The sequence below is a fragment of the Crocuta crocuta genome, unplaced genomic scaffold, assembly GCF_008692635.1.
Source record: "Crocuta crocuta isolate KB4526 unplaced genomic scaffold, BGI_CrCroc_1.0 scaffold139, whole genome shotgun sequence".
Classification (NCBI taxonomy): Eukaryota; Metazoa; Chordata; class Mammalia; order Carnivora; family Hyaenidae; genus Crocuta; species Crocuta crocuta.
Window position 1 is genome coordinate 3,549,283 of NW_027533258.1, and position 23,646 is coordinate 3,572,928.

A 23,646-nucleotide genomic window follows, 5' to 3' on the forward strand; every position below is an offset into this window, starting at 1 on the left:
CCGGGCCCGGGGGGTGGGGAGGGGGCGGGGGCGCGGCTGGGAGCCCCGAGGCCTCGGGTGGAGGGTGCCCCGGCTGCGCCTCGGAGGGACGGCCTCGGGGTGTGCAGAAGCGCACTGCCAGCAGAGGTGGGGCGCCAGATCGCACGGAGCCGCTGCGGTGTTGCGGAAACGCCCTCGGCGTGAAGTTGCGGGTGGTCTTTCCCCAGCCATTCGGGGACTTTCGGGGGGCGGGGGCGCAGTGCGATCCTGCAGGAGTAGGAGACCCCGCCAGGGCCTTGCAGTCAAGTGCTCGTTGGTGATTGTTGCTCACTCCGATGACCACGACTGTGCCCTTAGAGTTAATTACAGTCTGCAGGTTTAGATCAGAGAAAGAATAATTTAGTAATCTCTTCCTATGTTAAAAAAAAAACAACACTTTTTACTCTTTATAGTGCACTTTCACTCGAGGACCCGTAGGTATTTTTTTCTCTTTGAGGGATTGCTATGGCCCACGCACTGTTCTAGGCCCAGGGATAGGGCTGTGAACCTTACTGACAGATTTCTTGCCCTGAAATGTGTGAATTGTAGGGTGCTGGGGGATGGGGGCTTGTCGATGGGTTGGGGTGGGGAGACCTAGGTAGTTAACATATATGGATATTTCCAGGTAGTGATAGCAACAACAAAGTGATGTATAGCATCATTTTTCTCTTTTCGTTTTTAAAAGGTTGTCTTTTTAAAATTTTATTTATTTGGAGAGAGGGCGCAGGTGCAAGTGGGGGAAGGGCGGAGAGTGGGAGAGAGAATCCCAAGCAGGCTCCGAGCTGTCAGCGCAGAGCCCTGATGTGGGGCTTGATCCTACCAACCTTCAGATCAGGAGGCCCAACCGACCGAGCCGCCCAGGCGCCAAGCTTAAGTTAACATATAAACGTGCTTTAATTTTTCCTGTCTTAAAAAAAAAAACTCCACTCTAAATACCCTTTGATGTATCACTGCATTCTTAGTTCCTTAAGCTTTATTTATACTTGTCTCTTTCTGTTCTCTCTTGGGTCCATTCTAGTCTGGTTTTCTGTCTCTGCCCTCTGCCCTCCTGAAACTGCTCTTAGTGAGGTCACGGATGGTCTTGGGGCCCCTGGGTGGCTTAGTTGATTAAGCATCCGACTTCAGCTATGGTCAGGATCTCACAGTTTGTGAGTTCGAGCCCGGCGTTGGGCTCTCTGCTGTCAGCTTGGAGCCCACTTCAGGTCCTTTGTTGCCGTCTCTCTCTGCTTCTACAGTGTTTGCTTGCTCTCAAAAATAAACATTAAAAAAAAAAATACAGAAGTCTCTGGTTTTCATCGTACTTGTGAGCAGTGTTTGATATAGTTGATCTGACCCTCTTCCTGGCAACACTTCCTTCGCTTGGCTTCCAGGACCCGCCCCTCCCCCCCTTCACTCTTACTCCCTAGCACATCCTTTCCAGCCCCCACTGCTTATTCCTTCTCATCTTTCTGATCTCTAAATATTGGAGTGCCCAGGGGCGCCTGGGTGGCTCAGTTGGTTAAGCCTCCGACTTCGGCTCAGGTCATGATCTCACAGTTTGTGGGTTCGAGCCCTGTGTCGGACTCTGTGTTGACAGCTAACTCAGAGCCTGGAGCCTGCTTCAGATTCTGTGTCTTCATCTCTCTCTGACCCTCCCCTGCTTGCAGTCTACCTCTCTCTCTCAAAAATAAGTAAACATTAAAAAAAGAAAGTAAAAAAAAAAAATAAACGTCTGAAACCAAACTCTTGATTTCCCCCTGGCTTGTGCCCACAGCCTCCCCATCTTCGTAATTGTAACCCCAGAAGTACAGAAATAGTTGTCTTTTTTCTTGTTTCAGGCTGTACCACCTCAAACAGTGCTTGGCACTCAGTGTGTATTTAATGAGAGTAAGCCAGCCTTTCAAAGAACAGGGTAAGAGAAAAGGGTTTTCTAGATAGAACTAGCTAGAACAAATGTAAAAGAGCCTGGTGGGACACACGTTTGGCATGTAAGGAACGAAAGAGAAGACCAGTCTGGCAGGGGCTTAGCTACTATATAGATTCCCCATTGCCGCAGATTACCATAGACTTAGCGGCCTAATAGAAATTTATCACCTTATAGTTCCGGGTCAGAAGTTAAATGAGTCAGGGGCTAAGGAGGCTCCAGGATACCCATCCGCACTGAAACTCCTTGATTCAGTCACATCTGCAAAAAAAAGTTTGCTAGAAATTTACGTATGTACAAATTCCAGGCATTAGCACCAGTAAGTCTGGCCAGACCAAGAGGAGGCATTCACCACAGGTCATGAAGCGGGAGTGGCCTGAGACAGGGTCTTAGAGAGATGGGCGGGGCCAGGTGGTGATGGGTCCTGATGGGGCTCCTTCTTCAGTGAAAGCCCTCTGGGTTTTAAGTAGGGAGTTGATATGGTCTAGTGTGAGAGGTCTGCTGGATGTGGACTGGATTGTTGGAATCAAGGAGGAGCGTCAGCATTTCTGACCCTAGCATCCTAATTATGATCTCAGGCGTGGCTGCACTTTATTGTCATCTGAGGGGCTTTAAAAAAAACCCAGATGCCCNATGACATCTGAACCTTGGGGTGGGGATCCAGGTATCAGGGTTTCTTTTTCTCTCTTTCCTTTATTTCTTTTATTTATTTATTTTTTTAAAGTACCCAAGACAGATCCAGACTGTGAGCCAAGGTTGAGAAGCACTGGTCTCAGATCCGAGTCTGTTTTCCACTTAAAGCCTTGGCTCCCATTCTGCTCGTCTCACTGTTCTCTTACTCCGTGGCCTCCTTGGCCATTCCCTATATAGACCTTGTGCGTTTCGACTCTCTGCCTTTGAAGATATTCCTTCTCCAGGGACTAGAGTGAGCAGGAGGCTTCTGTGCTCTTTCGGCACCCAGCACACAAGCTCTCCTCCAGGGCCCTTTGGTAGAAGGGATTCTCTTCCTTTCTGTGCCCCTGTTTGGACCCCTGTTTCTCCTGGCTCCGATCACAGTCTGCACTTGCCTCCTTTGTTCATTCCCTCCTGCCTTCAAGAAATATTGTACCGCCTGGCCGGGTGCTGTGCTGTACACCAGACTTCTTATAGTGCAGTGACCTTGCCCTCCAGTAGCCTAGACTCTAGATGGAAGCGGTCGTTGGAGCACTGCAGGAAGATTGTCGTGCAGGCGGAGGTTGGAAACGGGAAGCCTGGGGATTTCAGGGCGAGTGTCTCGGCTCTTTCAGTTTTGCAGCTGAAATTTGCAAGGATGTAGTGTTGCCGAGGGCTTGCTGTGTGAGGGCTGGAGAGAAGAGCTTTCTGGGTGGAGAAAACACACGAAAGGCAGGCGGATGGGAGAACCTGGTGTTTTCAGAGAAGACGCAGTAATGGTATTGCTGCCCTGTCCAGTGGAGGGGAGAGTCAGAAGAGAAGCAGGGGATCGGGTTGGGAGATCTCCCGGGCAGCACGTGGAGGAGGTTAAGTTTTATCTTCTATCTGTAGGAGCACCACCAAAAAAAAAAAAAAAAAAAAATTTGCGGAGGGGCAGGATCTGGTGTGACTTTACTGTTAGGAAGATTGCCCTGTGGGTGACGAGGGGCTGGAGTCCAGCAGAGATGAAAGGAAGGCAGGCGGGTGGTGGGTGGGTGGCTGGCGCCTCAGGCAAGGTGTGAAAGCGAGTTCCTTTTTGGTTGAGGCTGTGGCTGGTGGAGGTGTGAGCCTCCCTGAGACTCTGAGGCTGTGAGAAGGAGAAATGCTGTGCCACAAAAGCAGAAGATAGAAGGGCAGGTTCAGGTTCAGGGTTTGTGAAACCTCTTTCAAGCAATAAACGGCACCCGACGAAGCCCATATGCCGGCTGGGGAGATCCAGTGGGAAGACCTGAAGATACCAGACAGTGTAAATAAAGGGGAAATTGACGAAGGAGGTCCCTGAGGAGGCAGGAAAGGAAGAGATTCCAAGCCCCGTGGTGGGTGTCACTGTGGATATAAAGAGACCAGTGAGAAGGGGTTGGGGAAACCAGGGTGCAGGCAGGTGATTCCGCGAAGGAGCCAGAAGCATGGAGTGTGTCCCCGAGAGGTTCTGCTGGTGACGGAGCAGCTGAGTGCGGATGAGGGAAATTTACAGGAGCGTCATTGCCTGCCCCCCCCCATGGTTTGTCACAGGGCTCAGCTGCGGGGTAGCGATGGCTTGTTGCCAGATGATGGGGGTGCCCTGTCCCCAGGTTGTGAATTCCCGATGTCCGGGACCGCGTCTTACTTGTGCTTTCCGTTCTGGTGTGCTGCCTTCTGTGTATGAGGCACGGGAGTACTGAGTTAATTTCCTCTTGCTTCACGGATACTTAATTTTCCTGCCAGGACAGTAATGATGACACCGAGGACGTTTCCCTGTTTGATGCAGAAGAGGAGACCACTGACAGACCAAAAAAGTCCAAGATCAGGTACGGGGATACGTCGTGGGAGCTGGGTTCTGTGTGTGACGGGTGCCAGCCGGTGGCATTCAGGGCAGAGCGGGTGTCACGTCCGTAGGCACAGTGGACATCCGGCAGTTTGAGCCTCTGCCTGGGGCCAAGACGAATTTCAGATTTTCCGTGGGAATGACCGGCCTGTGGAAGTTTACCTGTAACATGAATCCGTTCCGCCAGGCAGATTTCCATTCTGGATTCCGGCCCCTGGAAAGAAACTCACTGCGGTCAGATTCCACCTGACCTCTGAGAACGGGGTGCCGAGTGAGAGATGCGAGGCACAGGAGACCATTTGTGTGATTTCATTCATGCGAAGGGCCCAGAATAGGCAGATCTATAGAGACAGCAGTACAGCAGCGGTTGCCTGAGGCTGGAGCGGGGTGAGGCTGGGGGGGACTGCCCGCGGGTACCGACTTTGTTTTCGGGGTGATGAAAAAGATCCAAAGGTGATCGCCCAATTCTGTGAACATGCCACAAAACTGTTGGGGCGTACATTTTAAACAGACCAATTGTGGGGTGTGTGGATTGTTCCTCAGTAAAGTTATTAACGCAAAGTGATTTCTCAGGGCCTGGGAATTCTGTTTTATTTATACTTATTTTAATTTCTAAGTAATTTCTGTGCCCAACATGGGGCTCGAACTCAGGGGCCCAAGGTCAGGTCGCATGCTCTACCGACTGAGCCAGCCAGGCACTCTGGAATTAGTTTTTTATGTGACAGTAGTGTAAAAAAAGTTTTTTTTATGTTTATTTATTTATTGTTATTATTATTTTTAATGTTTTATTTATTTCTAGGAGAGAGAGAGAGGGACAGCGTGAGCAGGGGAGGGTCAGAGAGAGAGGGAGTCACAGACTGAAACAGGCTCCAGGCTCTGAGCTGGCAGTCAGCACAGAGCCCGACGCGGGGCTCGAACCCACGAACTGCGAGATCATGACCTAAGCGAAAGTCGGACGCTTAACCGACTAAGCCACCCAGGCGCCCCTACGTTTATTTATTTTTGAGAGACAGCATGAGTTGGGGAGGAGCAGAGAGAGAGAGAGGGAGACACAGAATCAGAAGCAGGCTCTAGGCTCTGAGCTGTCAGCACAGAGCCCGACGCGGGGCTTGAACCCACGAACCATGAGATCATGACCTGAGCCAAAGTCGGACGCCCAACCGACCCAGCCACCCAGGTGCCCCGTATGTGAAAATAGTTTTTAATCCTGAGAGTATAGTTTCCTTAATTCTCCAAGCTTGGCAGAGTTGCTCATATATTTTGTGCAGGTTCAAGTCCTGTTGCCATCGAGTATTTTCTGTGGCAGCAGGGCCTCGTTACTTGTCAAACAACGGGACTTAACGTAAAAGAAGGGGAGGTGATTTGCTTCCTCCTCAGGTCATCTTCTTAGTTCTGCCCAGACCCTGGCCGGTTGTGCTGTGGCCGGAGCATCGTTCATCGGCCTCTGCAGCACCTGTGCTGAAATGTGATGGCCTCTCTTTTGATCTGTTTTGGTTTCCAGACACCCAGTGGCGTCATTTTTCCATTTGTTCTTTCGAGTCAGCGCCATCGTGGTCTATCTGCTCTGTGAATTGTTCAGCAGCAGCTTTATTGCCTGTATGGTGACAATTATCTTGCTGTTGTCATGTGACTTTTGGGCAGTCAAGGTAGGTCTGAGTGCTTGATGATTTCAACGCTGTATTGAATGTGATGAGACCGAATGGTGCATGAACCGTGGGGAGAGAATGGCACTTAGCGTCTTGGATTTGCCTTCGTGTATCTTTCTGGTACCGCAGGCCTCCTGCGTGAAGGTCTATCATCAGATCCCATGTAGGTTAGTATACTGCTGACTTACCTGTGCAGTATGTCAGCCTCCGTCAGCTTTAAAATTAGACTAGCAAAACGTGACTAGCAGCCACAGGTTTAAAAACCTGTGTCCTGTTTTTAATTAATAGCACTTGTTTTGCTTCAGGGTCACCTCCAGGTGTGCTGTGTATGATATCTAGATGGGAGCCCAGGAGAGACCATGCACAAATTCTTTTCTCTTAAATTTTTTTTAGTGTTTTTGATGTTTATTTAATTTTGAGAGAGAGAAAGAGACAGAGTGTGGGCAGGGGAGGGTCGGAGAGAGGGAGACACAGACTCAGAAGCAGGCTCCAGGCTCTGAGCTGTCAGCACAGAGCCTGATGCAGGGCTTGAACTCACAAACTCTGATATCATGACCTGAGCTGAAGTCAGACACTCAACTAACTGAGCCCCCCAGGCACCCCATCATGCACAGATTCTTAGGGAGTGTGCCTGCCGTTCACAGAGGCCCCGATGCGGATCCTGGGGCAGTATTTTCTCCTGGGACCAGTTTTGTTCCCCAGAGGGTGGCTGTTCATGTCTGAAGACAGTTTTGGTGGTCACGGCTGGGGCTGGACACTTTTGCTGACATCTGGTGGGTAGAGGCCGAGGATACCGCTAACGTCCTCAGATGCACAGGACAGGTCCCTACAACGAACAGTTAATCTGAGCCCAGATGTCAGTAGCGCTGAGGCCGAGAAACCCTGCTGTAAGGGATAGGAGGGAAAAAGAGATGGTTTTAAACTCCAAGGCAACTGTAAGTAGAGAGATGGGTGGATGGATAGACAGACACCTAGATAGATGGACGTGTGATAAGGTAACTGTAGTAAAATATTAAATGTAGACTCTAGTGGGAGGCATTTGGGGGCTTGCTGTAAAATTTGACTTTTCTCTGTGTTTGGAAATTTTCATAGCAAAATGGTGAGGGGAAAATCAAAGGGTTAAAAAAAAAAAGCTAATTTTGGAATTTCCGAGAGGTGTATTGATGAAAGACCAGTAGATGTTGTAAGTCTCTTCACAGCCACCAGCCCAACTGTTTTTAGACCTTTTGATTCTTATACCAGAAATGCCTGGCTTGGTGCTGGCCTGCTTCCACAGGCCACAGACCGCTGAGAATGGGGATTATAAAGGTCTCTCTCTCTCTTTCTTTTTAAAGTTTATTTATTGGGGCGCCTGGGTGGCTCAGTCGGTTAAGCGTCCGACTTCGGCTCAGGTCATGATCTCACGGTTCGTGAGTATGAGCCCCGCGTCCAGCTCTGTGCTGACAGCTCAGAGCCTGGAGCCTGCTTCAGATTCTGTGTTTCCATCTCTCTCTGTTCCTCCCCTGCTTGTGTTCTGTCTGTCTCTCTCTCTCTCTCAAAAATAAGGTTTTTTTTAAGTTTATTTATTTTTGAGAGACAGAGGGAGTGTGCTCAGGTTAGGGAGGGGCAGAGAGGATCGCTGAGCTGAAATCAAGCCAGATGCTGAACTGACTGAGCCTCCCAGGCGCTCCTATAAAAGATCTCTTTTACTTAGGCTTTTAAAAAAATACTGTATTTATTTGAATTTCTTCTGTTGTTTTATTCTCTGCATGTTTGCTTGTATCCTGGTCACAATTTTGTTTTGAAGAATGTTCAGTTCTGGTCATTTCCAGATTCTTATAATTAAATAATTAAATCCTTGTGGGTTTAGGGTTTTAAAAAATGTGGCCCAAAAGTGTATTTTCTGATAAAGTTTTTCTTTTTCTTCTTTTTTTTTAAACAAGGGCTTAAAAAATGTCACTCTTTTATCTGTGGCAGAATTACTTTAACAGATGTCCAAGCCCCTGAGATATAAAGGAGGTTAATTATAATTAATTATTTTATAATTATGTTATTAATTAGAACAGCAAATTATGTAATTTGATTAAACTTTCTCTTTTTTTTAAATGTTTATTTTTGAGAGAGGCAGAGAGAGAGAGTGCATGAGAGAGTGAGCAGGAGAGGGTCAGAGAAAGAGGGAGACACAGAATCCAAAGACAGACTCCAGGCTCTGAGCTGTCAGCACGGAGCCTGACGTGCGGCTTGAACCCACGAACCGCGAGATCATGACCTGAGCTGAAGTTGTACGCTCAACTGACTGAGCCACCCAGGCGCCCCTAAAAATTTTTTTAGAATTTATTTTGAGGGAGCCTGAGCAGGGGAGGGGCAGAGAGAGAGGGAGAGAGAGAATCCTAAGTATGCTCTGCACCGTTAGCACAGAGCCCCATGTGGAGCTTGATCTTACGAACCGTGAGTTCACAACCTGAGCCAAAATCAAGAGTCAGACACTTAAGTGACTAAGCCACCCAGGAGGCCCTCAAATCACTTTTTTTTTTTTTTAAATATTTTAATTTATTTTTGAGAGAGAGACAGTGTAAGTAGGGAAGGGGCATGGATAGAGGAGGACAGAGGATCTGAAATGGTCTCCATGCTGACAGCAGAGAGCCGGATGCGGGTCTCGAACTCAAGAACCATGAGATCATGACCTGAACTGAAACTAAGAGATGGACTCTCAACCCACTGAGCCACCCAGGCGCCCCTCAGATCACTGGGTTTTAACTTGAGGGAACCAAAAGTGTATGAGTTGCCTTATTCCTACTCCATTTCCAGTGAATCACCAAGTCCTATAAATCAGTAGATTTTACTTTTTCCCCGAGGGCTCTGTGCTACTACTGATCTTTCTGGAATGTTGCTCTCATTCCCGAATCACCTTAACACCAGGGTTCCTAACCTTTTTTGTGCCGTGGACCCCTTTCACAGTCTCTTGAAGCTGTGAGTGCATTTATTTATTTTTTAATTTAAATTTATTTATTTAAAGAATTTCTGTTCCCAATGTGGCGCTCGAACTCACAACCCTGAGATCAAGAGTCGCACGTTTCACCGACCGAGCCAATCAGGTGGCCCTATGAATGCTTTTCAGTGTGTGAAAGAAAATACGTGAGATTACAAAGGAAGTCACTAATTGGAAAATAATGAAAACGTAAAAAAGGCAAATTTCTGATTTTATAATACATGCTTCTTCTTGAATGTCTAGTTACTTCCAAAGCAGTGGCGAGCATAGGCACTGTGTTGTGATATCTGCAGGCAAGTGTAGGACAGTGTGACAGCTATCGGTGGTGTTTATTGGTCCACGTTACAGGTACTGCTGACACTGCTTGTGTATTGTCTGCATGCATAATTTAGAAATAAACTAAACTTCAGGAGTTAGTGAAAATAAAGGTATAACTTTTTCCTCACCCAAGTTCACAGAACCCTTCAGTCTGTTAGCAGGCACCTCTGATTAAACATCGTCCGCAGTGGGGCGCCTGGGGGGCTCAGTCGGTGAGCGGCTGACTCTTGGTTTCATGATCTCCTGGGTGTGGGTTCAAGTCCCCAGTCGGGCTCTGCGCTGACAGTGTGGTACCTGCCTGGGATTCTCTCTCTCCCTCTCACTCTGCCCTGTCCCCACTCACTGTCTGTGTCTGTCTCTCATAGTCAATAAGTAAACTTTAAAAAAAAATTCTCCTGCTTTAGTGATTCCTACTAATCCTTTAAATTTTACTCCCAGTGTTGATTCCTCAGGGAAGCCATTTCTGACCCCCAGGGTAGGTCAGATCTCCGTTCACCCATTAAGGCTCCCTGCACTCCTCCCTCAGCGCACTTCCCACGGGTGGTGTGGCGGTGCATTTGTGCACCGGTTGACTGCCTCTCTTGCCCGTAACACTTGAAGCTGCGATAGTGCCTGTTAGTCACCATTTTATTACCGGCTCACGGTAGGTGCTCAATAATACAAGTGGCGTAAATAAACTTTGAGAGGGGCCCTTGGATGGCTCAGTCAGTTAAGCGTCTAACTTCGGCCCAGGTCACGATCCTTCGCTTTGTGGGCTCAAGCCCTGCGTCAGGCTCTGTGCTGACAGCTGGGGGCCTAGAGTCTGCTTCAGATTCTGTGTCTTCCTCTCTCTCTGCCCCTCCCCTGCTTACACTCTCTCTCCCAAAAATAAATAAATATTAAAAAAAAAAAAAACCTTGAGAAAGTTATCAAAGTAATTTGTTACGTTAGTAGGAGGAAAAGAGCTTGGTACGTTTGAGGTACTAAATGAGGGCTAGTGCCTATAACCTCTGTCTTAGTGTGGGCTGTGCGCTGCTATGACAGTACCATAGCCTGGGTGGCTTATAAACAGTAGGAACTTATTTCTCAAGTTCTGGGGACTAGAAGTCCAAGCTCAGGTTGTCAGGACGGTCAGCTTCTGGTGAGGGCCTTTTTCTGGATTCCGGACGGCCACTGTCTCATTGTATCCTCAGGTGGCAGGGCGGAGACAGGAAGGAAGCTCTCCTGACTGTTAAAAGGGTACTGATCCCGTTCTAGAACGTTCCACCCTATGACCTCATCTAATCCTGATCACCCACAGAGGCCTGACCTCCTAATACCATCACATGGTGGGGGGGGTAAGAGTTTCAGCGCATGGATTTTGGGGAGGGAGCACACAAACATTCAGTCCCGGATGACCATTTTTAGAGACGCACAGTTATAAAATACATGGAGCTGCAGTGAGCACATAGAGGGAAGAGGCAGTCCCAGTAACTAAAGAGCACGGGGCTTAGGAACACATTAGACAAGGGAAACAAGTTCATGAGCAAAAAAGAGAAGGGTAATTGTTTTTTTAAATGTTTGTTTATTTTTGAGAGAGCATGAGTGGGGGAGGGGTGGGGAGAGAGGGAGACACAGAATCTGAAGCAGGCTCCAGGCTCTGAGCGGTCAGCACAGAGCCCGACGCGGGGCTCGAACTCACAGACTGTGAGGCTGGTCTGTGGCCAGCCTGAAGCCTGGTGTGTGGTGGTCTTTGTTAACTGGGTATTGTGGTGGGAAAGCCCAAGATTTTCTTAGCTGGTGATGTGTTATACTGAGATACGACCTTCTGGTAGGCCTTCAAACAAGGCTTTAAAACGTGTGTGTATATGTTATTCTTTATCAGAACGTCACAGGTAGACTCATGGTTGGTCTGCGTTGGTGGAATCATATAGATGAAGATGGAAAAAGCCATTGGGTGTTTGAGTCCAGGAAGGTAAACTGCCCTTTTTATTGTTCAGCGTGTCATTCAGTAAGTTACGTGTAGATTACATTTGAATATTGAAGGCCGAAGCATTCAGGATTAGAACTGGTACCCCGAATTACTCGGCGGATCAGCACTAAACCTGATGGCCTCCCGAAACTTAGCTGCATTTTTCTGTCCAGTTGAGACCGGAAGAAAGGCATGTACAGGAAAGAGGCCTGTGCTAAGCCGCCTATCTGGGGCTGCTGACAAAGGATCTCTGAGCCCCTCAGCTTTGAGTTGCCTTGCCTGGTACCTCCAGAGATTTCTTCTGTTCGCAGATAGCTGCTTCCTGTAGCTTGTTTTGTCCCTGCTCCCATGGTCTGCTCCCACACGTGCGCAGGAACAAGAAAAAGAAGGATTATAAGTGGATAGAAAATCTGAATCAGTCAGAGCAGTCTGTTCTTTAAGCCTCTGCCTTCAGGAGCCGGAGGGGACGCTGATCTGTGTGGGGTTAGACTGCTTATCTGTGGGGAAGGTTCAGGTTCCCTTGGAAGTCAGCTGGGGAGGCAGAGGGCAGATTCTTGGAGATGCTACTGATTCCATTGTTTGTCCGATGCTCAGAAGGGCCTTGACAAGGTCTACTTCCGAGGAAGCAGTATTGTACTTAGTGAGCCCATGCTCCTTTATATCATAAAATCCACCACGGAAGCAAGCCACCACCTTTTAAACTTTCTGGGTATGGCTGAAACATTGTGGTCATTATCCAGAACCTCCTGATTCCATTTCTTTCTCTGGACCCTTAACCAGGATGACAATATCAAAACCCCTTGATTTCCTTGATCCTTCCCTCATAAGGTGTGATTCAAAACTGCCTTATGAATAAACAGTGGAGGTGCCGTGAGAATTGAAGAGAAGTCCATCTTGGGTTATGACACACTGTCCATTCTGCCCAAAGGTACCAAATTCTCGAGGTAAAGCATATTTAAGCCAGTTCTTAAAATTAGATCGTGGTAGATCCACCTAACTATCCTTTGGGGTGGGGGGGTTCTAACTTGGGACTTGGGTCATGTGTATTAGTTTATTTGACTTTTAGGTTAAGGTGTTTTTCATGAAAAATGTCAAGCTTTTTACTGATGAATACCACTATATCGATCATTAAATTCATGTTCTTTTTTAGGCGTCCGCTCAAGAGAGTAAAACTGTGTCTGAGGCCGAATCGAGAATCTTTTGGTTAGGACTCATTGCCTGTCCCGTGCTGTGGGTGATATTTGCCTTTAGCGCACTCTTCTCCTTCAGAGTGAAGTGGTTGGTGAGTATTGGCGTAGACGCACCGGGTGAATCATCAGGATGCCTGATGGACGGATAATCTCAATAAGCAGCCATCGGGGTTCACACTGGGGACCTCACTCTCTCAAACAGACAGCTTCATCCCACATTCCCCAAGTTCCGTGCCCCCGCTCTGCTATTCTCTAGGAACTGGACAGCAGAATCCTCCCGAAGATCCCGTTTCACCAGTTCCCTGAGTGCCTAGGACTTTGACTTAACCCACCCTGTACAGAGGTCATCATACAGTTATCACATTATCATCTTGTTGGCTGGGGATGTTCAATAAACTCCAAGCAAACAGGTGTAGTGTAGTTTGGAACTAACAGAGCGATCCTCTCTGAACATGCTGGTTGGTAACTTGTTCTGGTCGTCCACCGCTTATTCATGAATCTTCCCAGAACGTAAGACTTAAAACAAGAGTCGTCTGTGATCTTGCAGTCTCTGGTTCAGGACCTTGGAGAGGGCTTGTCTGGGAGGCTGTGGGCTGGACTTCGTGGGGCTCAGTCAGGCCATGGCTGGGGTGGCTGGAGGCCATGAAGTCCCGTGGCCCCTCCTTGTGGTCTCTTTGCAGGGCCAGTTCGGGCTCCCTCCAGGCATGGTGGCCTCGTGGCAGTGAGACTGCGTCCTGGGCGGGTCATAGCTGTCATGGGGAGTGTTTGGCGCAGAGGCTGAATCGCCGTCTCCATCTGTGTTGGTTTGCTGTGGGTGTCATGACAGAGAGGTGCATTGTGGGATACTTAAACAATGGAACTTTATTTTCTCACGGTTCTGGAGGCCGGAAGACCCAGACTGAGATGTAGGCAGGGTTGATTTCGTCTTCCCGAGGCCTCTCTCCTTGGCTCATGGATGGCTATCTTTTCTTTGTTTCTTCCACATAGTCTTTCCTCTGCACGTCTGTGTCCTAATCTCTTCTTTTTACAAGGACCCCAGTCATACGGAATGAGGGCCCCCCCAGTAACTCCATTTTACCTTCATCAGCTCTTTAAAAACAGTTTACTTTTTTTTTAAATTTTTTTTTTAATGTTTTATTTATTTCTAGGAGAGAGAGAGAGACAGCATGAGCAGGGGATGGTCAGAGAGAGAGGGAGTCACAGACTGAAACAGGCTCCAGGCTCTGAGCTGGCAGTCAGCACAGAGCCCGACGCGGGGCTCGAACCCACGAACCACGAGATCATGACCTAAGCGAAAGTCGGACGCTTAACCGACTAAGCCACCCAGGCGCCCCTAAAAACCCTGTTTCCAAATGCAGTGACATTCCAAGGTTCTGGGTTAGGACTTAGAATTTGTGGGAGACACAACTAGGGCCGTGGCAGCAATCTGGGGTCAGAAGTCATCACTTTGGCCACCTCTCCTCATTCAGAGGAATGGGAATTAAGCTCCATAGCTTGATGAGGGGCATCAGAAGGTTCTAGACAAGCATGTGGGACAGATACGGTTGCTACTATCTTTGGAAAATATCATTACTTGATCTAAATTGTGAGTCTTGTTGTTTTCATAGTTGAGTTTATCTCATTTAATATTTTTAATGACTTTTTAAAGTTTATTTATTTATTTTGAGAGAGAGAGAAAGAGAGAGAGAATCCCAAGCAAGCTCTGCGCTGTCAGCACAGGGCCTGACGTGGGGCTCGATCCCACAAACCATGAGATCATGACCTGAGCCGAAATCAGGAGTCGGATGCTTAACTGACTGAGCCTCCCAGGCGCCCCTCACTTAACACTTATTGATACAAGCTATATTTTGGCTTTAATTATGTTTTTTCCTCACATTTTTAATATTTTGTCTCTGTTTTTGCTATATAGGCTCTTTTTCCTGTGTGTGCACATACGAACTTCCTTTTTGGGATTTGGAAGGTTTATGGTGTGTTTTTAGTGTTTCTAGTAAGCTCCCTCCCTCCCTCCCTCTAGTAGCTCCCCGTTACTTTGTACCTTTGTATCACTCGCTCTTTCATGTACGGGTTCCCTGCTGTGAAGGATGGGGGCTGTTAACGCCCCTGCTCCTCCCCCTCCTCCTCCCTGCTTCTGCCTTTGGATTTCTGTGGGTTATAGACTTCCTTGAGTTTTAAGCATCGGACTTAAACCTGCTTTTTGGCCTCTAGAGTCTGTTGGAAAGGAAATGAGATAAAGCCTGTGCCTTCTGGTGTTTCTTCCCTTCCTGTATTTCCCCGAGTTTTGTTTGCTCGGGTATTCATTTTGTTGCCAAGGTTCCTAACAATTACCTTTGGAAACTGTTCCTCCTGGTTGCTAAGTCTTTGATGTTTTTAAATACATTGATTTAGTCCTTTTAACTGCAGCTTTTCCTTTTACCTCCTCATTGGCTGAGTTTCATCATTGGGTGATTTTTTTTTTCAAAAAAACTTGTAGGTGTTACTTTCCTTTGTCCCTGTCATGTTTAAGAATATGAGCCCGTTGACCTCATTCTTGATCAATGACTTGGCTGGGTTAATATTCTTGGCTCCCAGGTTCTATCTCTTAGCCTTTAGAAGACATTACGTTATCATTTTCTTCCCTTCCCTTCCCTTCCCCTCCCCTTCCTTTTCCCTTCCCCTCCCTCCCTCCTCCCTCCGTTTCCCTCCCTCCCTCCCTTCCTTTTTCTTTCTTTCTTCCTTCCTTCCTTCCTCTTTCTTTCTTTCTTTCTTTCTTTCTATCTTTCTTTCCCTTTCTTTCTTTCTCTCTCTCTCTCTCTCTCTCTTTCTTCATTTCTTTCTTTTTTCTTTTTGAGAGAGGGAGTGGGGAGAGTGAAGCACGGCTCACCTGAAGGGGAACTCGTGCTCACCCGATGGGGGACTCAAACTCACGAGCTGTGAGATCCTAACCTGAGTGGAAGTCAGATACTTAACACCTGAGCCACCCAGGCGCCCCTACATTATCATTTTCTTATATTGAATATTGCAGAGAAATCCAAGGCCAGGCTTACTTAACCTCCATGTAAGTGAGTGGAGCATTTTTCTCCCAGGATGACGAATTTTTTTTTATTCTCGAAGTTTTAGAATATATCCAGAGTGTCTTTGTGTTTATCTTTCTATGTTGATTTTTCTGGAAACTGTGTGCTCCCCTAATATGAAGGCACAGTTTTTGCTTTGAATCAGGACAGTTGTCTTCTATCAAGTCTTTAAATGTATTTATGTTCAGTTTTTTTGACTTCTCTGATTCGGGGGACCACTTATCTCTATCTCATTTTTATCTGTTCTTCTCTACTGTTTTCCTGTTTTTCTGTTTTTTTAATGTTTCTTTAAAAAATTTTTTTTAACGTTTGTTTATTTCTGAGAGTGAGATAGAGTGTGAGTAGGGGAGGGGCAGAGAGAGAGGGGGAGACACAGAATCAGAAGCAGTCTCTAGACTCTATCAGAAGCAGGCTCCAGGCTCTGAATTGTCAGTCCAGAGCCCGTGGCAGGGCCTGAACTCATAAACTGAGATCACATCCTGAGCTGAAGTCAGACCCTTAACTGACTGAGCCGCCTAGGTGCCCTAAATGTTTATTTTTGTGAGAGTGTGAGTCAGAGAGGGAGAGAGAGAGAATGGGACAGAGGCTTTGAAGCAGGCTTCACACTGACAGCACAGAGCCCGACATGGGGCTTGAATTCATAAGCGGTGAGATCATGACCTGAGCCGAAGTCGGACGCTTAACCGACCGAGTCACCGAGGCGCCCCCAGAATCATTTCTTGTTTTACATACTGTATTTCTTTCTTGCTTTCTTCTTTTCTTCTTCTTCTTCCTCTTTTTTTTTTTTTTTTTTTAATAGCCTTGCATGGATGCCTTTCCCTTTCCCCTCCGCATTTTGCTCATGCTCACAGTGGCAGCTCTGTCTGGACCACATCTTGACATTGGGTCAGAGCGGGTGAGTTCTCCTTGACCACCTCCCAGTGGTGTCTGGGATTTCTGGGCTCTGCCTTGAGCTACAGCGTGAACCCTCTTTGGCGGGGCCTGAGTGTAGGTGTGAGGAGGAGGGCGCGGCCCGGCCTCTGACTGCCTTGACTCTTTGTCTCTTCATCTCTTCCGTAGTGCGGTTGCTTCCCCTGGGTGGGCGTGTGCTCCATGCTGGTGCCACCCTCTGGCTTTAGATGGTTTGGGAGGGCCTGGAGCCTTAGCCTCCCTCCCGGACAGTCAGCCCCGTCTTTTTCTAGCACCATTTCCACCTCCTAAAACACAGGTGAGAAAGGTTCTGCAGAAGGTGGTCTGGAGGGCGCCTGGGTGGCTCAGTCGGTTGAGCCTCTGACTTTGGCTCAGGTCATGATCTCACGATTTGTGGGTTCGAGCCCCGTGTTGGACTCTGTGCTAATAGTTCAGAGCCTGGAGCCTGCTTCGGATTCTGTGTCTCCCTCTCTCTCTGACCCTCCCCTGCTCACACTGTCTCTGTCTCAAAAATAAATAAAACATTAAAAAGTTAAAAACAAACAACCCCAAAAAACAGAAGGTGGTCTGGGATCCTAGGTTTCGACCATGGGGTGGTGAGGGGGTGTCACCCAGTCACCCAGGCTCTCCTGGAACGTCTTCCTACCCCCGCCCCCCTGAGAACACGGGCTGGATGATCGCTGGTCCTTGTGTGCTTCCTCTCCCCCTCCCCTCCTCCTCTCCCTCCTCCTTCCTGGGAGGTAGCTCACTGCAGCCTGCTGGAGTTTCTTGCCTGTGTCGTGTGGGGATTGGGTGGGTGTCTTGACTATTTCTGCATTTTTTTCCTCAGGGCTGTCTGTGTCCTTTGGATTTCTCCCTCCAAGCTGTTGGGGGTGGCGACCCTCAGTGACATTTCCCTTAGAGCTTCTCTGGAGAGTTGAGAGTTGGATGGAGCAGAACCAAGCTGGCCCTTTCTCCAACTACGAGCCCTTTTTCTGTAACGTTTATTAGTACCAGCTTGTTTGCCTTTTTTTTTTTAAACCTATGTGTTTTTTTAAGTTTATTTATTAATTTTGAGAGAGAGAACGAGCGAGCATGAGCTTGAGCAGGTGAGGGGCAGAGAGAGAGGGGGAGAGAGCTTCCCAAGCAGGCTCCGTATTGTCAGTGCAGTTCAGTCCCTCGAACCGTGAGATCACGACCCCAGGCGAGGTCAAGAGTCAGATGCTCAACGGACGGAGCCACCCAGGTGCCCCAAACCTGTGAAGTTTAAAAACCTATTATGTATTAGTGGTAGAGAGATCTTGATGTCTGGCTTCACGATACCGTCTTAAACCAGACATCTGCTTGTTTTAATTTATTTAAAAAAAAGTTTATTTTTACTGTTCATTTATTTTTGAGAGAGAGAAAGAGAGTGTGAGCAGGGAGGGGCAGAGAGGGAGGGAGACACAGAATCCGAAGCAGGCTCCAGGCTCTGAGCTGTTAGCACAGAGCCCGATGTGGGTTCTGAGATCATGACCTGAGCTGAAATTGGACCCTCAACTAACTGAGCCACCCAGACTCCTCAAACTTATAAATAAATACATTTTAAAATTTGTTGCAGGACCCATGCTTAGTCTGTGAATTCACATGGTCCCAGGCATGTGGGTGTGTATCCAGGAGTGCCCCCATTTCAGAAATAGGAGGAGCCAGAAGAGACCTCTTTAAATGAAAATACAGTTTTGTGTTTACTTATGTAAGCAGCAACCTTGTCTAATCCTAATGTGCTTATTTCCCTGAAACACAAGTTTAAAACAGCAAGTACAACTCCACTTTTATTAGGAATAGGAACCTGCTCCTTAATTAAACATTCAGATCCTTTCACCTCCTGAAAATCAGCTGTACAGCTTGTTAAGGGTTAAGCGGAGTCTGTCTGGATTGGAGAGAGATGCTCTGTTTAACCGTGTTGTGTTTTACAGCCATCAATGTTTCGCGGGGAATCCTTGGCATAGCAGATGGGTTGATGAGTCGTTTATTCTAGAGCAGGGATTGGCAAACCGCGGCCTGTAAGCCGAATCCAGCCCAACACCTGTTTCTGTAAATTTTTGTGGGAATGTAGCCTTGCCTGTTTGTTTACATACCGCCTGTGGCTGCCTTGGGGCCAAAACGGCACAGTTGAGTGCCCCAGAGATCCCGTGGCCTGCAGAGCCTAAAATATTTTGTTATCTGGCCTTTGCAGAAAAACTTGGCCGCCCCCTGTTCTCGGGTGGTTAACCATGGACCGCCCCACACTGTCCTAATCAACTTTTCTCCCCTAACATTGAAAGAATAGGCTTGAGATTCGTATTCTGTCCTTAGTGATCTTAGCGGGGTCACCTGTAGGTCCCCGGATGTGGCCCCAGGAAGAAACATCCGTGCCAAAGCACATCTCCCCCTAGAGGCCCCCCTGCGCCCTGCTCATCACAGGAGGCAGATGTCTGTGGATTGTTGCCTGGGGCCCTGCGTTGCTCTCCCAGAAGCCAGTGGTCAACACACACAGTAGCAGAGGGCTGAGGTTCCCCTCTGCCGCTCGGTTTATTGAACTTGACCTCTCCCATGATCATTTTTTCATAATTCTTTTTTTTTTTTAAGTTTACTTATTTTGAGAGAGTGAGAGGGAGAGCGTGAGCAGGGGAGAGGCAGAAAGAGAGGGAGAGAGAGCCTGACACAGGGCTCGATCCCACCATCCGTGAGATCATGACCTGGGCTGAAACCAGGCATCGGATGCTCAATTGCCTGAGCCACCCAGGCGCCCCTCATTCTTTCATAATTCTCTTTTTTTAAAAAAATTTTTTAATGTTTTTTTATTTATTTCTGAGAGAGAGAGAGAGAGAGAGAGAGAGAGACAGCGTGAGCAGGGGAGGGTCAGAGAGAGAGGGAGACACAGAATCCGAAATAGGCTCCAGGCTCTGAGCTGGCTGTCAGCACAGAGCCCAAAGCGGGGCTCGAACCCACTAACTGTGAGAACCATGAGATCATGACCTGAGCTGAAGTCGGACACTTAACTGACTGAGCCACCCAGGTGCCCCTCATTCTTTCATAATTCTTAAAGGAATAATTCCATAATTCTTAAAGGAATAATTAGCAGTTGAGTCTCCTCTGAATCTCATTTATTTTTTATTTATTTATTTATTTTAATGTTTTATTTATTTCTGAGAGAGAGAGAGACAGCACGAGCAGGGGAGGGTCAGAGAGAGAGGAAGACACAGAATCCAAAACAGGCTCCAGGCTCTGAGCTGGCAGTCAGCACAGAGCCTGACGCGGGGCTCGAACCCACGAACCGTGAGATCATGACCTGAGCTGAAGTCGGACGCTTAACTGACTGAGCCACCCAGGTGCCCCTGAATCTCATTTATTTATTCACAGACCCAAGGAAAATACTAGAGAGAGAATGATCCCTTCACCGCATCCCCAGGGGCCGGCCTGGGGCCTGGTATATAGTATATGTGTTTCAGAATTACTTTTCGGGGGGATGACCTGGAGCCTGTGCACAGCTCGTAGTGAATAAGCCTGTTCTGCGAAGCGAAGGAGTCTCATTGGCATTAGCCTCACCCGCGAGCTTCCTTTTTCCTTCTCTTTCCTGTGACAGTCGCCTTGTTTCATTCATGGCACAGAGAAAGATCGGTCAGCTTCAGGCCAGTAGCCACTGATGGTTTTCCTTCCCAGGCGGTGGTTATCATGGGCGTGGTGCTCCAAGGGGCCAACCTGTACGGTTACATCCGGTGCAAAGTGGGCAGCAGGAAGAATTTAACCAGCATGGCCACGTCGTATCTCGGAAAGCAGTTGTTACGACAGGTCAGTGTCTGGATGTGAGGGTAATTCAGATGCGATCAGGGACTCATGCAGTCCCTTCTGATTCTTGTAGAGTTTCATTTTTATGGAATCCTTAAAAAACATAAGTGCAAGTGGGGAAGGGGGAGAGGGAGAGAGAGAATCCGAAGTGGGCTCCGAGCTCTGAGCTGTCAGTGCAGAGCCCAACGTGGGGCTTGAACTCACGGACCGTGAGATCATGACCTGGGCCGAAGTCAGACGCTTCACTGATGGAGCCACCCAGGCACCCCATGTCCATAATTTGTAACATAATTGGGCCACGGACGGTAAGACAGTGTAGCGACCAGCCTCCCTTCCAAGTATGGGATGTTTTCCTAGTGCTTTGAAGTCTGGTATTTTAAGTAAAATCGTTCTCTGTATTAAGGGCTTCTTTTCTCTCTTGGCAGAACACCAGTGATGACCAGACTTCCTGAAGAGAGTGGAGACCACTCTCGTGTTCTGTTATGCCTTTACGCCGAAGAGATGATTCTGGACTCTGAGCCTTTTGGAACTCACTACGTGTTGCAAAGACGAATATTGGGTTTGTTTTTCTAGTTTATTAACCTCTTTGCTTTAAAAAATTGGAAAGGTCGTTTTCACATTCAGTTATTTACTGTCTCTCTCACATTTGGGGCTCCAAAGGATGGCGTTGCCAGAGACGTCGTCCAGACCGGTTCCCGGTTTCCGTAGGTAATGTCCATGTGCCCCGAGTCACTGCCCGGGTCTGACGTGCATATGAACGGAGACCTTTGGGTTTCGACCCACAGAATATAGAAGATGTTCTCAGTCTCTCAGAACGCGAGGCGTGTGCATATTTGTCCTATAGATTATCGTCAGAAGAAAGTCTTGCTTTCGTGGTGAGAATCAGCACTTTTGGCTTCTGTAGAAGTTAGAAATAATTGTTCATCTTCCAACTTAAACTATACTTTGTGATGAAAGTTCTTATCTTAGGACTCCCAGGCAGGTAAAAACCAAATTTGGGCCAGTGGTTAACAAGTTTGTAAATTTTGTTAAGTTTTATCTGTAACAGTCATGTAGTTAAGGCCCCACGAATATAAAAGGAATTTCCCTAGTTTATGTTTCGGGGCTCCGCCAGAGATTGCTGCTGCTGCTGTATTTATATTTTGGAAGGTTAGTCAGATCTCACTTTGGAACTTCCCGGTGGTCCTTGGCCTAATGAAATCTTATCTTTTATCACTAAAAGAGTATTGTTCTTATATCATAGTGAGAATAATCATTGAAATACTTGGCATAATAAATGCCCAGAAGACATTTTATCTTAAGAATCTTTTTCTTTTTTCTTGCTATAATGGGGACATTGTAAATCTTGGTTTGTAGTAATGGGATTTCTTAAAGCAATATATGTAACAATCTCCAAGCTGTTTTAGGAGTCTATAAATTCTGTTGCAGGTTCTGTAAACTTTGTTGGAGTCTTTTAACCAGCAGATTATTTTGTGAATGTATTTATACATTGTTGAGATTTTTCAAAAGATGTTTAATTAAGTATCTTTGTTGGAGTGATAGCTTTGAAGGTACATGACTTTATATTTGTATAAAACTCTACTGTTTACAAAGCACTTGGACACGTTTAATCTCCTTTCATCCTCACAACGAACCATTTCTGTGTGATACCTATTTATAGCCGATAAAATGGAATTTTAGATTATTGAGTGACTTGTCCAAGGAAACAGATGACTGGAAGACTCCCCAAGATACAGGATGGTTTTTACGGGAAATATTTGTCTCTAAATGTTTTCTGCTTTCTTAGGAATCATTTTTTTAAAAATTGTTTTAAATGTTTATTTAGTTTTGAGAGAGAATGAGAGAGTGCGGGTGGGGGAGGGGCAGAGAGAGAGGGAGAGACCAAATCTGAGGCAGGCTCCAGGCTCTGAGCTGTCAGCACAGAGCCCGACGCAGGGCTGGAACTCGTGAACCATGAGATCATGACCTGAGCCCATGTTGGGCACTCAACCAACTGAGCCACCCAGGCGCCCCAAGAAATCATTAATTTCTTAAGTGCTTATTTGCCATTGTGTCTATAGTCACCTGGTGAGGAAAGTTGATGCTGCAGAAAGATACGCATTTCCTTCATCTGAAGGCTCTAACTTACATCTTTAGAGGAGGGAGTCTAACAGGGGCTGCGTTGGTGTGGTTCTTGAGGTAGCTGTGTTATTATTTGAACCCGTAACCCCAAGCCGAATACAAATTGAATTGTGGAATTCTCCACGTGGCAGAACCTACCACTTTATCTCCCAGTGTCCATCTCTCCTTGCCACAGGTTTCCCACCTATTAGCGGAGACATGGCAGCTAATCTGGGTTCTCAGATTTTCTAGCTGCATCTTGGCTTGGCCATGAGACCGTATTCTGGCCAATGGATGCACTTCTAGGAAATATTCTTAAAAGAGGGGCCTACCCATCCCATCCCCTTCTGTCCTTCCTGCTGGCCGAAATGTAGATGTAATGGACGGAACTTGAGCAGCCATGTTGGGCTGTGGGGCGGAAGCCTCTTTTCATGAGTAACAGAAAGAGGGTAGAGAGAGATTGTCCGCGTTCTCCCTGACGGAGCTAGCAGCCCGGAACCGCCTATCTGAATTCTTAAGTGAGAAACAGACTCTTCTCTTGTTTAAGTGTTACCGTTCTGACTTTTCTGTGGCCTCCCTGAATTCTGGTCAGTCCAGTGTATTTTCAGCACCCCCCATAATTGTCTCTGTAAGTATAGCATTTGAGATGTAATAATTCAGTAAACACACGTTTGCGCCTTTCTCTGCCTGGTAATTCAGCTCCGGTTACAGGTCAGCTGCCCCAGACGCTGCTGCTGCGTGGAAATTTCGCGGTGGTGAAAACGGCCCTCCGGCCGTGCGTGCACCCGCTAACAGGGCAGGGACTTGGACGCAGCCTGCTCTGCTCTGCGGGGTCTGGGGCCCAGCCGTGAAGATCTGGAGGCCCGTCTTCACACGCTGGCGGGGGTGTCTTCAGCCGCGAGCCTGGAGGGGGCCTGGCCGCTGGGGCCTCTGCCGGGTTGTCGGGGCACCTGCGTTTGTGACCTCTGTGCGTGGTGTGGTCTCTGCGTAGGCCTGTTTGGGCTTCAGGGCCAGGCAGGCGGACCCTGGCGGGGGGAGGGTTCCCTCGACAGCAAGAGAAGCGCGTGTTCTTAATGACGAGTGTGAGAACCCGCCCAGCAGCCACCCGTGCCGGCCTCTGGAGGTCGAAGCAGCCGCCTGGGGTCCCCCTGAGTTCAGGGGAAGGGTGACGTGGGCCCACGCTTGACGAGAGGATCGTCGAGATTACATTATAAGCACGACGGTGGGGTCTGGGAGAGACTGTGCGGCGTGTCCGGGAAGTGACACCTGCCCGCACCTGCCTGCCCGCACCTGCCTGAGTCACGTCCTCGGGTTGACCATTCGCTCTGCGGGGA

At 47.8% G+C, this 23,646-nt stretch overlaps 1 protein-coding gene across 2 annotated transcripts in view; it reads left to right on the forward strand.

Annotated features, from left to right (window-relative positions):
- The window catches only part of TVP23C (trans-golgi network vesicle protein 23 homolog C), a 23,339-nt gene extending 349 nt beyond the window's left edge, over positions 1-22,990 (forward strand). Inside the window, exons 2-7 of one of the 2 annotated variants that reach the window (XM_077746604.1) lie at positions 4,316-4,398; positions 5,917-6,061; positions 11,191-11,280; positions 12,428-12,559; positions 20,087-20,215; positions 20,638-22,990. In XM_077746604.1, the coding sequence (XP_077602730.1) occupies positions 4,316-4,398; positions 5,917-6,061; positions 11,191-11,280; positions 12,428-12,559; positions 20,087-20,215; positions 20,638-20,664 (606 nt within the window). In that variant the 3' untranslated portion in view covers positions 20,665-22,990. Of the gene's footprint in view, positions 1-4,312; positions 4,399-5,916; positions 6,062-11,190; positions 11,281-12,427; positions 12,560-20,086; positions 20,216-20,637 lie in introns of those variants that run through there. The other variant, XM_077746605.1, reaches the window with a different exon arrangement.
- The last annotated feature ends 656 nt before the right edge of the window (positions 22,991-23,646 follow it).